This window comes from Vicugna pacos, chromosome 18, assembly GCF_048564905.1.
Source record: "Vicugna pacos chromosome 18, VicPac4, whole genome shotgun sequence".
Taxonomy (NCBI): Eukaryota; Metazoa; Chordata; class Mammalia; order Artiodactyla; family Camelidae; genus Vicugna; species Vicugna pacos.
In genome coordinates this window covers 39,615,155-39,629,011 of record NC_133004.1, presented here as the reverse complement: position 1 = coordinate 39,629,011, position 13,857 = coordinate 39,615,155, and the positions used below count along the sequence as shown (strand labels likewise).

At 53.0% G+C, this 13,857-nt stretch overlaps 1 protein-coding gene across 1 annotated transcript in view; it reads right to left on the bottom strand.

Annotated features, from left to right (window-relative positions):
* The window catches only part of SRRM3 (serine/arginine repetitive matrix 3), a 34,922-nt gene extending 21,270 nt beyond the window's left edge, over window positions 1-13,652 (bottom strand). Inside the window, exons 1-2 of the mRNA XM_072943134.1 lie at window positions 13,420-13,652; window positions 7,008-7,109 (exon numbers count right to left, since the gene is read on the bottom strand). Coding sequence (XP_072799235.1) covers window positions 7,008-7,109; window positions 13,420-13,652 — 335 coding nt within the window. The remainder of the gene's footprint in view (window positions 1-7,007; window positions 7,110-13,419) is intronic.
* Window positions 13,653-13,857: the final 205 nt, after the last annotated feature.

The window sequence follows — 13,857 nt, the reverse complement described above, 5'->3', positions numbered from 1 at the left end:
CCCCACAGAGCCAAACACCCCCACACCTCTCTGCTGTTCCTCACACTCCTCTTCCTGAAGCCAGAGGCCTCCTATTTGCTGTCCCTGAAATCTCCAACTCCTTGGCCGATCCAGCCCTGCCGCCCCCACCCTCCCAGGGCCCGTCGCCCCCACACAACCCTCAGCCAAACGCCTGACACGTAAAACATAGTCTTTAGTAAAGCTTAAGGGCATCTCCAGCATTGTGTGAGTGAGCCGGTGGGCAGAGGGAGCTTCCGTTTATCCTGACACAAAAATGATGGTTATTTACAAGATAAAATAGCTCAGTTTGGGCCCTGACTTCTGCAAGAATCCTTTCTTGCTTCCCAACATCCGAGCTGGATTAGCCACTGAGTCCAGGCCCTCACTGCGCCCTCCTGATTCTGCTGGCTGCACCCCTAGAGACATCTTTCCTTTCTTCCTCTGTCCCTGGATCAGAGCTCCCTCCCCTCCCCCTCCCCCTCCCTCCCTGGGACCTTATCATTTGAACTCCCTCACTTTCCAATCCTTTCAGGGAGGTTGACTTGGAATCTCCTCTGCTGGGAACTTTGAAAGACAGGCATGGGGAGACGCACAGGGTCTCAGAACCTTCCGGTAAGACTTGCCCTGGGAGTTCCAAGGGTATAAGTAGGCCTAGACTGAGGCTTCTTTTGCTAGTTTTGTGCAGCTGGTATCACTACTTCTGCTTTGCAGGCTCTCCCAGGGCTAGAACACTGGGTTCTCCTGTCCTGAACTTCCTAGATGATAACATCACTAATATGAATGTTCTCTAATGCTTAAATAGCTCTCCACAGTTCAAATCCCATTCAGAACCACTTCCTGATTTAAAGAAATTGCACACCCCCCTTTCAAAGTTCTCACATGAAAACACTGAGGCCCGGAGAGGGAAAGGAACATCACCTATGTTTTGGGACCTTTGAGTAAAGAATGTAAGTTCACCTATCCAGTTGGCTTTGAGAATTCACGTGCAAGCCGGATGGCCCTTGACTTTGCTGGCTGGGCTTCCTGCTGTAGATGTTCGCTCAGCTGTCCCCTCCCTACTCTCTAGACACAGTTGTGGGTGAGTGCTCTGAGTTCTAGACTTGGTTAGTGTTTCTGCTCTTCAGTTCACGTTTGTCAGCTAGTTGATGGCTCACCACGTGTGTGGAGTAGGCTGGGGAGGCATTCCTCCCCTGCGATAGTACAAACCCAGCCCCAGGGGGCCGTCCAAAGTGGGCTCAGCCGTTGTCACCTCAGAGGGACCAAGAACGTCTGGAGGCTGAACACAGCACCGCACGGGACACATGTTGGACTGGCTGCCACAGGCAGGGCTCGGACCTGGGAAGAGATTGCCTGTCACACGCGCTTCCTCGTGCCAGCAGTTTCACTAATTAACTGCTTCTGTTTCCCATTTGCCAGGAGCCTAATGGCCAATTGACAGATGAGTGGGTCCAGACAGAAGAGGAGGAGGAAGATTCCAGGCACAGGGGCTGCCCTCTGCTCACTCAGCCTGCATGCCAGGTCTGTTGGGGGATGGGGGGGGAGATGGGGGAGTGGTGGCAGGAACAGGGATAAATCAGGCTTGGGGCCTCACAGCACAGGGCAAATATCTGACAACTGCATATGATACTAATTACTAAGGCAGGAGTCAGGTGCTGTTCTGAGCACTTCCCATGTATTTATCGCATTCAGTCATTTAATGCTCAGAACAAGCCTCTGATGTGTGTGTGACTATCATTGATAGTCCCATCTTAGACAAAAAATAATGAGGCACAGAGGTCACATTACATATAAAATTAGACATGGGGGAAAAAACTGAAATTTGCTCACTGTTTTAGAAAATGGCTTATGAATATTGTGTTTCATAAACCCTCTCTCTCAAACATTTTGTTATATTATGTAACTATGAAAACTATTCTTTTTTTAAAAAAAATCCTGAGTACACTTAAATGGTTCTGAGCTATTACAAACCAAGATTCAATATAATCACATGTCCATATATGGGATGTGTATTATATAATGAAGAAAACGATTATTCTTTATTTTGGTTTTTTTTTTTTCAGTGGAGGTACTGGGGATTGAACCCAGGACCCTGTGCATGCTAAGCATGTGCCCTACCAGTGAGCTATACCCACCCCCCAAAAACAATTGGTCTTGACGTTTGTCTATTAGGGTGAAAAAAAAGAACACAGAACTGATAACACGTGGAAGTAAAGAAAACACTGTATGTATCCCAAAGAGGAGAGGATTTTACTTTTATCCCGGGAATATGGGTAAAGTGGTTTTTAGAGGCAGCCTTGAAGGATGGGGTGAGTTTGAATCTGTGCAGAAGGAACTAGGGTGTCTCCGGCTGAGGGCTCAGTATGAGCAAAGGCGTGGAAGTGAGAACACGCAGAACGTGGCTGGGAATTGCCAGCAGGTCGGGGTGGCTGCTGTGTGATGCTGGGAGGGGGACGCCAGGCTGGGTCTAGAGTGTGGAGAGCCTTGAATGCAGGCCAGGGAGTCCAGATTTGACTGCCTGGATGGCGGGGAACCACGGGAATTTTCAGGGGTAAAATAGGACTCCCCACATCAATCAGTTTCCAGACAAAAGCATGTCCTCTCTCAGTGTCTGTGGGACCTCACTCCTCTCCATCACTTCTCTCCCAGATTAGAGAGTCAGCTGCCCCACTGTTCTCCGTGTAGTTTCACCCATCTGATCCATCTTCCAAAGGGAAAAATCCCCAAACACCTGTCTGACTGCCTCTTAAGAGCTTTCCCTGGGCTCCTGTCACCTATGGGATCACATCCAGGATGCCACAGTATGATGTTTTGGCATCCAGTGTGGAGAGTAGGCTGGAGGGCAGATTGTCACAAGAGACTGTCACTCAAACCAGTCAATTAACTTAAGGAGGAAGCATGATCCCTGGGGACAAAAAGCTCTGGGAGTGACCCTGCCCTCCCTACTGAGTTCCTTTCCTGAGCTGGAGGTGTCATGGGCTTTTACAGTCTGTGGAGGGTTAAAATCAGGCCCCCCTCTCCTACAGTGTGGAGACCCTTGAGCTGCTTCTGGGTTTCTTATTTCACTCTGAGAAGGCATTGAATTTCTCCATGTCTCAAAATTCCAGTCTAAGTGGGGGTGGGGTACCAGGGTCAGGAAGCCGAAGGCCTGAGCACAGGAACTGCTGGGGAGGCGTAGACTCCCAAGAGAACCCCACAGCTGGCAGAGAGGGCGGACACAGCCAGGGAGAGGGGAAGAAGTTTAGGTCACTCCAGTCCTTGCCATTGCCAGGGGTCCCTGTGATCATGGGGGTGGCGGCTGTTATTGATTGGATGTTTGTGTTTCCCCAATTCATAGGTTGAAACTCTAATCCCAGTGTGATGGCTTTTAGAGGTGGGGCCTTTGAAAGGTAGTTAGATCTTGAGGATGAAGCGCTTGTGATTGGGACTAGTACCCTTATGAGAAAAGACAGTTTCCTTTCTTTCTGTCACGTGAGGTTACAAGAAGGTAGCCGTCAGCAGCCCCGAAGGGGGCTCTTGCTGGAACCAGACCACGCTGGCACCCTGATCTCAGATTTCCAGCCTCCAGAACCATGAGAAAGAAATTTCAATTGTTGCTCTGCCACCCAGCTTATGCTTTGTTATAGCAGCTCAAGCCAATTAAGACAGTGGGGGGGACCATCCAGTAGTGATGTACGTCTGCTATGTGCCAGCCACTAATCCTCACACTAACCATCATCATCTCAACTCATTTCCTCTACAATCCTCTGAGGATAGTACTAATATCTCCATTTTATTTATTTAATTAATTAATTACTTTTTAATGGAGGTACTGGGGATTGAACCCAGGACCCCGTGCATGCTAAGCACGCACTCTACCACTGAGATATACCCTCCCCCGCTAATATCTCCATTTTATAAGTAAAGAACGAAGGCCCAGAGAAGTCAAGGACTTGCCTGAGTCACACAGCTGAGGTGTGGTCGAGCTGGCACCCAGACCCTAGGGGGTTAACATTGAATTCAGAGGTTTGGACAGGTGGACTGTCTTACACCAGAGCCCTCTCCCTCCTCTACCCCACACTTTGAACTAAGAACTGAAGACCTGGTCAATTGCCAGGTCCCCAGGAAGGCACATGACCAATCTGTCACCAGCCCTCCATCACCTCTCTGCCCTGGGCCCTGGGTTCAGCACCACAAACAGCTCTTCCCAGCCGGGGAGTAATCCTGGCCACCATCAGCCTCCTTAGCCTGCTGTGGTCACTGTCTGCAGTGCTATTCTCACACGCTTTTGGCTACCTGAGCTAGAAGGCTTCCGGTCCCACCCATTCCCCATGTAAAGGAGGAAACTGAGGCTTTGGGGGAAATCAAGGCAAGTCATACTGTTCTAGGCACCAGGAATACAGCAGTAAAAAGAACTGATAACGAATTTACCTTCACTGTCTCTAACATTCTAGTAGGATCCCAGTACCCTGCCAAGTCTATATTCTCCCCTGCTTCCAGAGCAGAGGTCCTCCCTGAGCGCCGTGACACTGCCTCTTCCTAGAAACCCTTCCTGACTGATCACCCCAGCCTGTCTCTCTCTCTTCCCTCACAGAACACGCACACACACAGGACCTGAAGAGTAAAAGGTTTGAGTTGTTTCTTCTTGTCAGGAGCTGCCAGTAATTCTGGTTTCAGGCTGTAGGTTTGTGTTTCCACCAGAGAACAGAGGCATGTCTTTCTCTTCCCCTCTCCCCATACACAGCATTAGCGCAGGGTGGGGCATATACCACAGACCCTCAAGGTCATTTCTTGATTATGAACATTGAAACCTTTCCATGGCATAGTTCCCAGTGTGTCTCAGTTCTTAAATGCATCATTCATTCATTCATTCATTCAAGGAAAGAGATGATCAAGACTACCTGAAAAGACTTGGGAGTCATCCACTAAGAGGAGAGTGCTCCATCTGGGGAATGAATGAGCTCCCTCAGGAAGAAGAGGAAAGGCAGAGCTGGGGAAGAGACCTGAGGATATGATTGAACCTTAGCAGGAACCAACATCTGGGAAGTAGGCAGGAGCAAGGGAGGAGCAGAAGCTGTCAGAGGCATAGGAGGAAGCTCACAGAGAACAGCATCTTGGACTCCAGGGGGGAAAGCAATTTCCAGAGGGGAAGCACAGGGGTGACACGTGTGAGAGAGAGGCCAGGCCTGCAGAGAAGCCCGGGCTGTGCTAAGTACAACACAGGCAGCTCCAGCCCAAGCAGGTCATGGGACTTGTGGGGGCAGAAGCCAGATCTTCATGGCTTAAGGAAGTGGAGACAATGTGTACCACACACTTGACAGAAACTGGGTGGAGAAAGGAGAGGAAAATGTGGGCTGGTAGCGGAGGAGAAAGCAGGGCTGAGGAAGAATGAGAAGCAGATTTAGAGGAAAAAGCCGGTGGTGGCGGGGGGGGGGGGTTGGGGGGCAGGGAGAGCAGCCAGTTTGAGCTGGAGGGGCAGTTATCACTGGGAGGGCCCAGAGAAGGTGGCCAAGGTAGATTCCGGAGGAATCCCCCGACCCTCATATGGGATGGAAGAGGAAAGGGTGGCTGATTTCCCAGAGGAGTCCTGGGGCCATCTGAGGAGGGACAGGGCAGAAAGCCAGGACCTGGCGGTTTGGAGGGGGTGTGGGCAGTGGTGGAAGATCTTGTTGTCAGGAGGTTTGAGAAGGGAAGAGAGGGGCTAGCCCCGCTCTGGGGGAAACCTGCAGGGCATCACTGAGGGGTGCTGTGTGTTCTGGGAGTCTGGAGAGGAGCTGGTGGTGGTATCACTTCTTCCCACCCCAGGGGAGGAGACAGCAGGCCAGCTGAGCCAGGCTCCCGCAGATCACCCACAAGGCAAGCTGGAAGCTGCCCTGACTCTGCTTTTACTTCTAGTTTAGTCAGAGAAGTGAGGTTCAGTGGGGTTAGGAGGGGACTCCCCGATCCTGAGAATCCCAGTGGTCTAGAATTTCTGCAGAAGGGCTGCCTGTTGAGGTACATCTACTCCTGCAATGCTGTCTGCCCTCAAGACAACAGCAACAGGAAAATCACTCCAAAGGGGCTGCTGTCATTTTATTTTTGTGCCAGTAAAGATGCACAGGGACTTAGGGCCTCAGTAAGGTGCCCTCTCCCCAAACTTGCCCTACTCTGGAGGAAATGACCAGCAGCATTCACCCCAGTCTCACTTCCAGCCAAAAGGCACACAGGATGCCGGTACTTGAGGGGCCACTGAGGCTTAGCACACGGGCAAGACCTATAGAGTAGATTCAGTGATGCTCCCTTAGTGAACACTGCCTGCTGGGCATGGAGCTCGCTGGCCACCCAGACACGCCTGGGCACTTGCAGAGACAGGCTGTCCCCACCCTCCTACAGCAGCCTGCTCCATTTTATATGGTTTTGAGTGGTTGAAGTCCTCCTGTAATCTGAGACAAAGTGTACCTTCCTATAACTTCCCTGTTTGATCCAAAGCCCACCTAGGAGGCCCATAGCATCCCAATGTGTCTCCTATTCTGTGACAGCTGCAGAGATGTCACTCCCATACAGCCCAGGCTCTCATTACCCGATAAATCTTTGGCCAAGCCAGCAATGGCACTTGGTGTGTTGGTTCTTTTTCTAGAGTACGTGCTTACTCTGGAGGCTACTTTACAGGTGGTAATAGTTGGGGCAGAGGGACAAACCTGTCAGCCAGTGACAACACTAGGGCCAGAACATTTCTCAAGTTTCCTGATTTGTAGCCCAGGATTCCCTAAGCTGAGATCTGGGCTGCCTCCCCCACCACTGGGCCATTGGTAGAACCCAGGGTGGCAGGGATGCCTTTGGTGATGCCCAGGTACCCAGAGGCTCCTGCCTAGTGCCCTGGGCCTGGCCAGAGCATCCAATGAAGAGGACCCATGCCCTCTCTTCTTCCGTCTCTTGCTCCCCACCCCCAGCCTCCACCACCTGAGGGAGCGCTGGGAAAGGCGCCTCTGGCCCCCAGCGCCTTTCCTGGGCCTCCCCTCCCAGTACTCTGCCCTAACACGGGCAGCACTCACATGTGGCCCCCAGGCCGGTCCTCCCTGATGAGCATTCCCTCCTTCTCCATCAGCATCTGCCGGAAGGTCCTGACCTTCTGCCGAGTCTCCTCCTCTGAGTACCTGCGGGGCACAGGGAAGGTGAGCGCTGCTCTCTTGGCTTTGGTTTCCTCCCCACCTGCCTGCCCCCGAGCCCAGCCCTCAGTCACAATGGCACCGTCCAGCTTGCAATGACCTGTCCGAGGTCACCCCACCGACAAGATTCTCAGAGTTGGGGAAGCTCAAGGCCTACCTATTTTGAACCAAATCAGCCAGTCAACCAACTAAACAAACTATCAGCCAAATAAACACATAAATTAAAGGATGAGTTGTTCCCAGAGGTGAGGAGACCCACCAGGGAGGCTGGGCCCTTCCTCCTGGCCCTCTCCCACCCCTGGCCAGCCCTCCCTCCCACATCCAGGCTGCAGTCACTCTCTGGAGACATTTTAGGGGAGAAGTGAGACCCCTGGCCTTGATACATACGTGGTCTTTTCTATTTTCCTGGCCTCAAGGGCATCTGATCCTCACAATAGCCTTGAGAGGTTCTCAGTGCATCCCTAACTCTGCAAGGTCAAGGCTGCCAAGTGGCTGGCCCAGGATCCCAGGAGTAAATCCATTGCTTCCCAGTGGTGGGGGTGGATAAAGTCTGGGCTTTGGACTGAAGCTCCTGACTTCTCTATTCTGCTCTCCCTCCCTCCCTGAGCCGAGTCTCAGGCTGGGGAGCAAAACCCAGAATTATCTACTCATCCTTGTTCTCGCACCCTGGAGTCAGCTGTCATCCTGTCTCATGCCACCATTGTGACAGCTGCCTGGGCCTCCCAGCCTGTGTCCATGCTGTCCCCGGGTGGGGGTCTGGCTCACCCAGCCCCCTGCTCTATGCCCAGCACACAGCAGGTGCCCAGTGTCTGTTGTTGACTGAATCTTGGGGCCCCAGGCTCACACCCTCTACCCTTTCTGGGCTGCAGGTCATTGAACTGGACAGAAAACATGGCTGCCAAATAGGAACTGGTATCCTGAGTTCTCTGTCATCTAACCATCCATCTGTGCACCCAGCAGGCCCAGCCTCCCCACTCAGCCTGTCCATGAAAATGGTACATTGTCCCCTCTCAGGGACCCCATCTCTTTTCTGGCTCCTTCCCTCCTCCCTCCTTTCCTCCTCCCCTTCAACAAGCATTTGGGATTGACCCAGTCATTTGGGAGAACAATTTGACAATTCTTTTCAAAAGCCTTTAAAAAAATGAACACAGCCTTTGACTCATAAATTAACTTCCAGGTTTACTCTGTGGAAATAATTATGGCTACGCGCAAAGATATGACTCATGAGATGTTTACAGCAGGATGGGCCCCCCCACCACCACCAGGTTAGGTGCCAGTGTTTGTGTTTCTATAGCAACCGGAGCCTCTGGATCCTAGCAGGTGGTTTATGCGCTAGTTATCATCTGTTGACTCCACTGTATTCTGCACTGGCCTGGGAGTTCCCTGAGGGCAGGGACCTTGTCTGTCTGGATTGCTATTGTGTCCCTAGCACCTGGCACTTTGCCTGCATCCAAAAATGTTTGATAAATGAGTGGCTGGTGTTGGAGAGGCATTGAAGAGTTTGAAGGTTGGATTTTCATTTTGGAAAGATGGCTCTGGTGGCCGTGTGGCTGGAAGAGAGGGACCTGGAGGCAGGGAGGCTGGCGCTGGGCTACTGCAGGGGTTCATGGGAGAGTTGATGAGGTCAGAGTTGGAGAGTGGGTATGAGGATGAAGGGGAAGAAGTGGACAAAATACCATCTGGGAGGGAGAATAGCTGGGACTCGGGAACTGATTGAATTTGTCAGGGTGGGTGTCAGATGGGGAGCACTATCTACTTCTTAACCATGTGTCCCCTGACCCCCAGCTGAGGTGTCACCCTTTATAGATTCAGGCACCCGTGTGGCCCACTATAGGAAGGATTGGGTCCAGCCTGGCAGGGGTAGGAGCCCATCTCTTCCAACCCCTCACCCTTTCCAGCTTCACAGCCCTGGGCCTTGGCTCATAAGTGTCCACCTTGGACCTTGTTTATCATTCAGCCAGAGTCCCTTGGCCTTACTTGTTGGGCAGTACAGAGCCCTAGCTCACTGGGCTCTGAAGGAGGGTATCCTTCTTGCTGTAAACATCCCCTGAGTCACATCTTTGGTCCCTTTCTGAGCAATGGAGGCACAGAGGAACCACTTCCATCTCACCTTCTCCTCAGGAGACCAGCTGGTCATTGTCACCAGCACAGAGACAGACAACACAGGCCCTCCCTTCAACACTGCCCAACCCCCAGTGCATAAGCCCCTGGGAGGGAGACACAGGCTGGCTGGGCCATTGGCAGAGGGCCTGGGACCTGGTGGAGTTGGGAAGGAGATGGCCCAAGAGCAAGGCTGGGCCAGATCGCCAGCTGTATTGGAGGGGCTTCAGGCCAGGGTCTGAGCTGCATGAACCGCAAGCCTGGTGGTCTACAGAGCATGTGAAAGCTGGGAGGTGGGAGCAAACCTGTGGTTTCATTAAGACCTGGAGCGGGACATGGGCAGGGACTTAGCGCTCATCCCAGAGCCAGCAGGTGTAAGGTGACGTGACTAACTCTAGCACCTGTTGTTGGGGGGCCAGGGGTGCTGGATTGAACTGACTCGGGAAGACCCTTTTATGCCCCAGGGTTTCTTGCTGGGAGAAGCTGGGGACCCAGGGATGACATCTGATTATTGGGCAAAGGTCTCAAGTGTGACCACGGCCTCAGAGTCTCCTCTCAGACCTCTCAGCGGAGGCCACGGGGACAGTCATTAAAAGGAGAGGCAGGAGAGCCAGGCAGTCCTGTTTCTGAATCCTGGCATCCTCCACTTTCTAACTCTGTGAACTCAAGCAAGTCCATGTACTTCTCTTAGCCTGAGCCTCTACATCTGTGAAACCAGGAGAGTAACTTGTTTTGCAAGGTTCTCCTAAGGACAAAGGGAGATGATTCATATAAAGCACTTTTCACAGTGCGTGGCATACAGTAGATGCTCAATAAATGGTGGTGGATTAAGGATTATCTGTCCCAGGGCAGGAGGGACAGAGGGTCCAATCATCCCAGGCTCCCTGCCGTTTTCTACTCTAGACCCCTTTCAGGTCAGCATGGTCCTGGGTCAGGAATCACTGGGGCCTCTCCCCTTTGCTCTCCCAGGAGGCAAAGGCTGGGATGGAGAGGGAGGTTGGTACCCAAATCATCCACTCCCTGTGGATGTGGCAATACCTGCCAACTTAAGGCCACACAGGGGACCTTGCTGGCTAAAAGTCAAGTGCTTGGATGAGGGGGAGTGGGTAGGCGGGACAAGGATGCTTGTCTCAGCGCCCCAGCCTCCTGGCTCAGACGCTCCTCCAGCCAGTCTGGCTCCCTCCTTACCACTGCACTCTATGGGAAGGATATGCCAAATTCATTTTTGATTTGGGGACTTTCTGGGTTGCCCTCTGGGGCTCGGGTGAGGTGAGGGGACAGTGCATTTTAAAAGAGGTCCCCAGAGTGAAAAATGTTTCATTCTGCCTGTTTTTGTGCAGACCCAGCACTTCCTAGACAATCACTTCCTTGGTCATTAATTTGACCTTCGCCACAGGTCTGAGGTGGGTGGTGGCCTTACAATTTATTCCCATTTTACAGATGAGGAGACAGAACAGGGAGAGGGGAGGGCTCAAAGCTCCAAGTCCAGCTAGGGGCAGAGCCATGCTCCATCCAACTGAGTGTCCTCTGGGAAAGGGTATGGGTAAGGTGTGGGAGGGGATGTCTGGGGTTGGGGCTGGAGCATCACATCACGAAGGTTGGGGGCTCTGTCCCTGCCCCTACGGTGATTACAGGTTGCACATAGAGGCTGCTCAGGAAGATGACTCCAAATGCAGCACCAATCACCAGTGGATCAGCCACCATCCATCAATATTAAGGAAGGAATTGCTATTTAATGGGGCCAAAGAATGTATGACTAGTGGGAATATTTGTCAAATGCCCAAGAACCTGGTAAATAAATGCGAGTGAACCAGTGTTTCTAGAAATGGATATTAATGACTGGATTTTATAACAGAGCAAGAGTCCCTCTTTAGTTTTGTGGAGCACTTTTGGGGGACTGGCTGGGGATGTGGGAGCCCTGTACATGCCTTTGTCCACAGGACCCTCAGAACAACTCCCTATTTGACAGGCCAGTAGCTGTGGCTTGCCCAGGATCACGGGCTGGAGCTGGAAGCCTGGATTGTTGGGTTCCAGAGTGGCTGTGTCCTCTACCGACGAGGCAGCCGCTAAGAGATGGGGAGGAGAGGGGGATGGTAACTGGAAAGCTAGCTCTGTGGGAGACTCCAGTCTAAGGACCATCTGAAGTGAGGGCTTGGGTCAGGGAAGGGCCCCTGAGGCGTGAGTCCTGGATGCCTTGCGGGGCTGGGGGATGACACTTAGTACAGGGCCAAATACCATCCGTCCTCTCCACCTGAGGCTGCCTTTGTGGGGTAATATGCCTTCTGTGTGCAGGTTTATTCAGCCGGGGGAGGGGGCTTGGGAAGGAGGGAGCACCATGAGGTAGAAGCCTTGGGGGGTTCCCTGAAAGGTTGGGGCTCTGTGAGGGGGAGGGTTTTCAGAAGGGAAAGTTTCAGTGAAGAGGATGGGGCTTAGTGAGTGGAGAGGGGATCAGGAAGGGGGCGTGACTTTGTTAAGGGAAGAGAGTGGGTCTCTGTATAGGGGAAGGGGGCGGAACTCTGTGAAGGGGAAGAGGGTGTTTTCCAAGGATAAAGCACAGAAGGCTGGTTCTTCTCAGTCTCAGTCATCCGGCTCCCTAGCCACGCCCACCCGCCCTCCTCTCCAGGAGTCTCCCAATTCAATGGAATTTGCAGGTTTAATTAAGCTCTGAAGCTCTTTCTGCAGAAGGATACTCCACTCCCCACCCCCTACTCAGCCCTGCCCCTGGGGATCTCATTTCCTCTGCCCACATCCACAGCTCATCAAGCCTGTTTTTATTGCCAGCTGGAGGCCTCCTTTCTGTCTGTCTTCAGCAGCCTTTCACCCATCCATCGATCCCTGCAGGGACCCTCCCCACCCCAATCTGGTCCCCGGCTGGAGGTGAACACCAAGTCCCTGTGCCCCTTTCTTTTTCTACAAGTGGCCATTCCTGGCCCTTCCTGAGGGACTTCAGTGGCAGTGGCTATCTCTGTCTGAGCCTCAGTGTCTTCTGGGCACAGTGAGCCATGCCTTGACTGCCTCTTGGGGAGCCCAGGAGGCCTGGATGAACAGACAAAGTTGTGGTTTAGAAGAACTGTTGTACACAGGCTGTCTGCTGCCATATGGCTCCAGGCCCTAATGCAATGGGCATTTCTGATTTCTCAGCTCATGTTCAGTGCAAGTCTGATGGGCAGGCCCTGCTCCCACTTTGACTCCCTCAGCAACCAGCCCAATAATTTCAAAGTACTTAGGGCAGATGCAAAAGGGAGCCTTGGAAACAGTGGCTTTCTTGGAGCTGCACGGACAGAAATAGCTTTGTTCTCTATTTCTTTGCCTTGAGCTCCATGTGTGATGACTGTCCTGTCCTGCGTCCACTGGATTTTCAGGGGGTGATTGATGCACAACCCCTCCTTCTCAGCCTGATGAACTCCTACTGATCCTTCAAGGCCCATTCAAATGTCTTCTCTCAGAATCTCTCCTCTGAGCTCCTGAAACACTTGGCCCTCTCCTGTCCTGGTCTATAACCATAATTTTAATCTGTTTTATGGTGAAGCTGGTTGTTAATGTGCTTGTTTCACTTCTGAGATGGGGAAAGAGTAGGGGTTGGGATGGTAGTCTTTGAGGAAGTGACTCTAATCTGGCTCTGGGGCCCAGCATTGCCCAGCACAGTGCCTGGCATGCTCATGTGCCCCTGTGACCAGTCTTGAACTAGACAGTGTGAAACCGAAGCTTCTGGATGTGGCTGCCAGCTGGGGTTCCTTTGCTGAAACCACAGGCAGCCCTAACATATTGTAAGGGCCCACTGTGCGTTCTTTCCTGGCTGCAGAACCTGCTTGGCTGAGTCCAGGCAGCTCGATCCACCCATTTTATAGAAGGGCCTTGAGTTGGCATTGATGTTTACACGCCTGTCTCCCCCGTTTGGCTGGATGTTCCTGAAAGGCATGGACTGATTCTCCTTGGCTTCTGTGAATCTGAGCCCACTTCAGAGCCTGACATAGAGCAGTTCAAGACAGATTGTTCGTTGAATAAACTAATAAGTGAATGAAAGTTTGTTTGGGCTTGCAATGGTTCCACTAGGACTGGTGCAGATTCTGGCCCCTTGTCTTACGGGCTCCCGGGTCCCAGCGCTTGTCTGGCCCCGCCCTTGAGTCCCACCCAACTCCGAGCGCCCCGCCCCGCCCGGCCCCGCCCCACAGCCCGGCCCCGCCCCCGGTCCGCTCACCCCTGCTCCTCCATCATCTCCTGCAGCTCCATGCACTTAAGCTCCACGCGCCGCTTGCGCTCGTGGTCCAGGATCTCGCGGTGTGCGCGCTTCACCAGTCCCGGCTCCGCGGCGCGCAGCTCCTCCTCTGCCCGCGGCCAGGCCCCCGACGAGGCGCCCGGCTGCGGGAAGCCGTTCGCCGCGTCGGGCGGGGAGGGCATGCTGGCCGCCCCGTTGTTTACTGTGGAGGACATGGTGGCTGGCCCCGGAGCTGCTGGCCTCGGCCCTGCGGGACAGACACAGACACCCGGCGGTATGGTCACTTCTCGGCCACCTGCTAAGCTGCTCTCCGCGCGGGTTAATCCTGGAGATTTAAAGGCCCACTCATGGCGCTAATCCGCTTCCCCTCAAGCTGCAGAGTGGGGCGGGTGGCAGGTTTGCACCTTTGGGTCACACCTC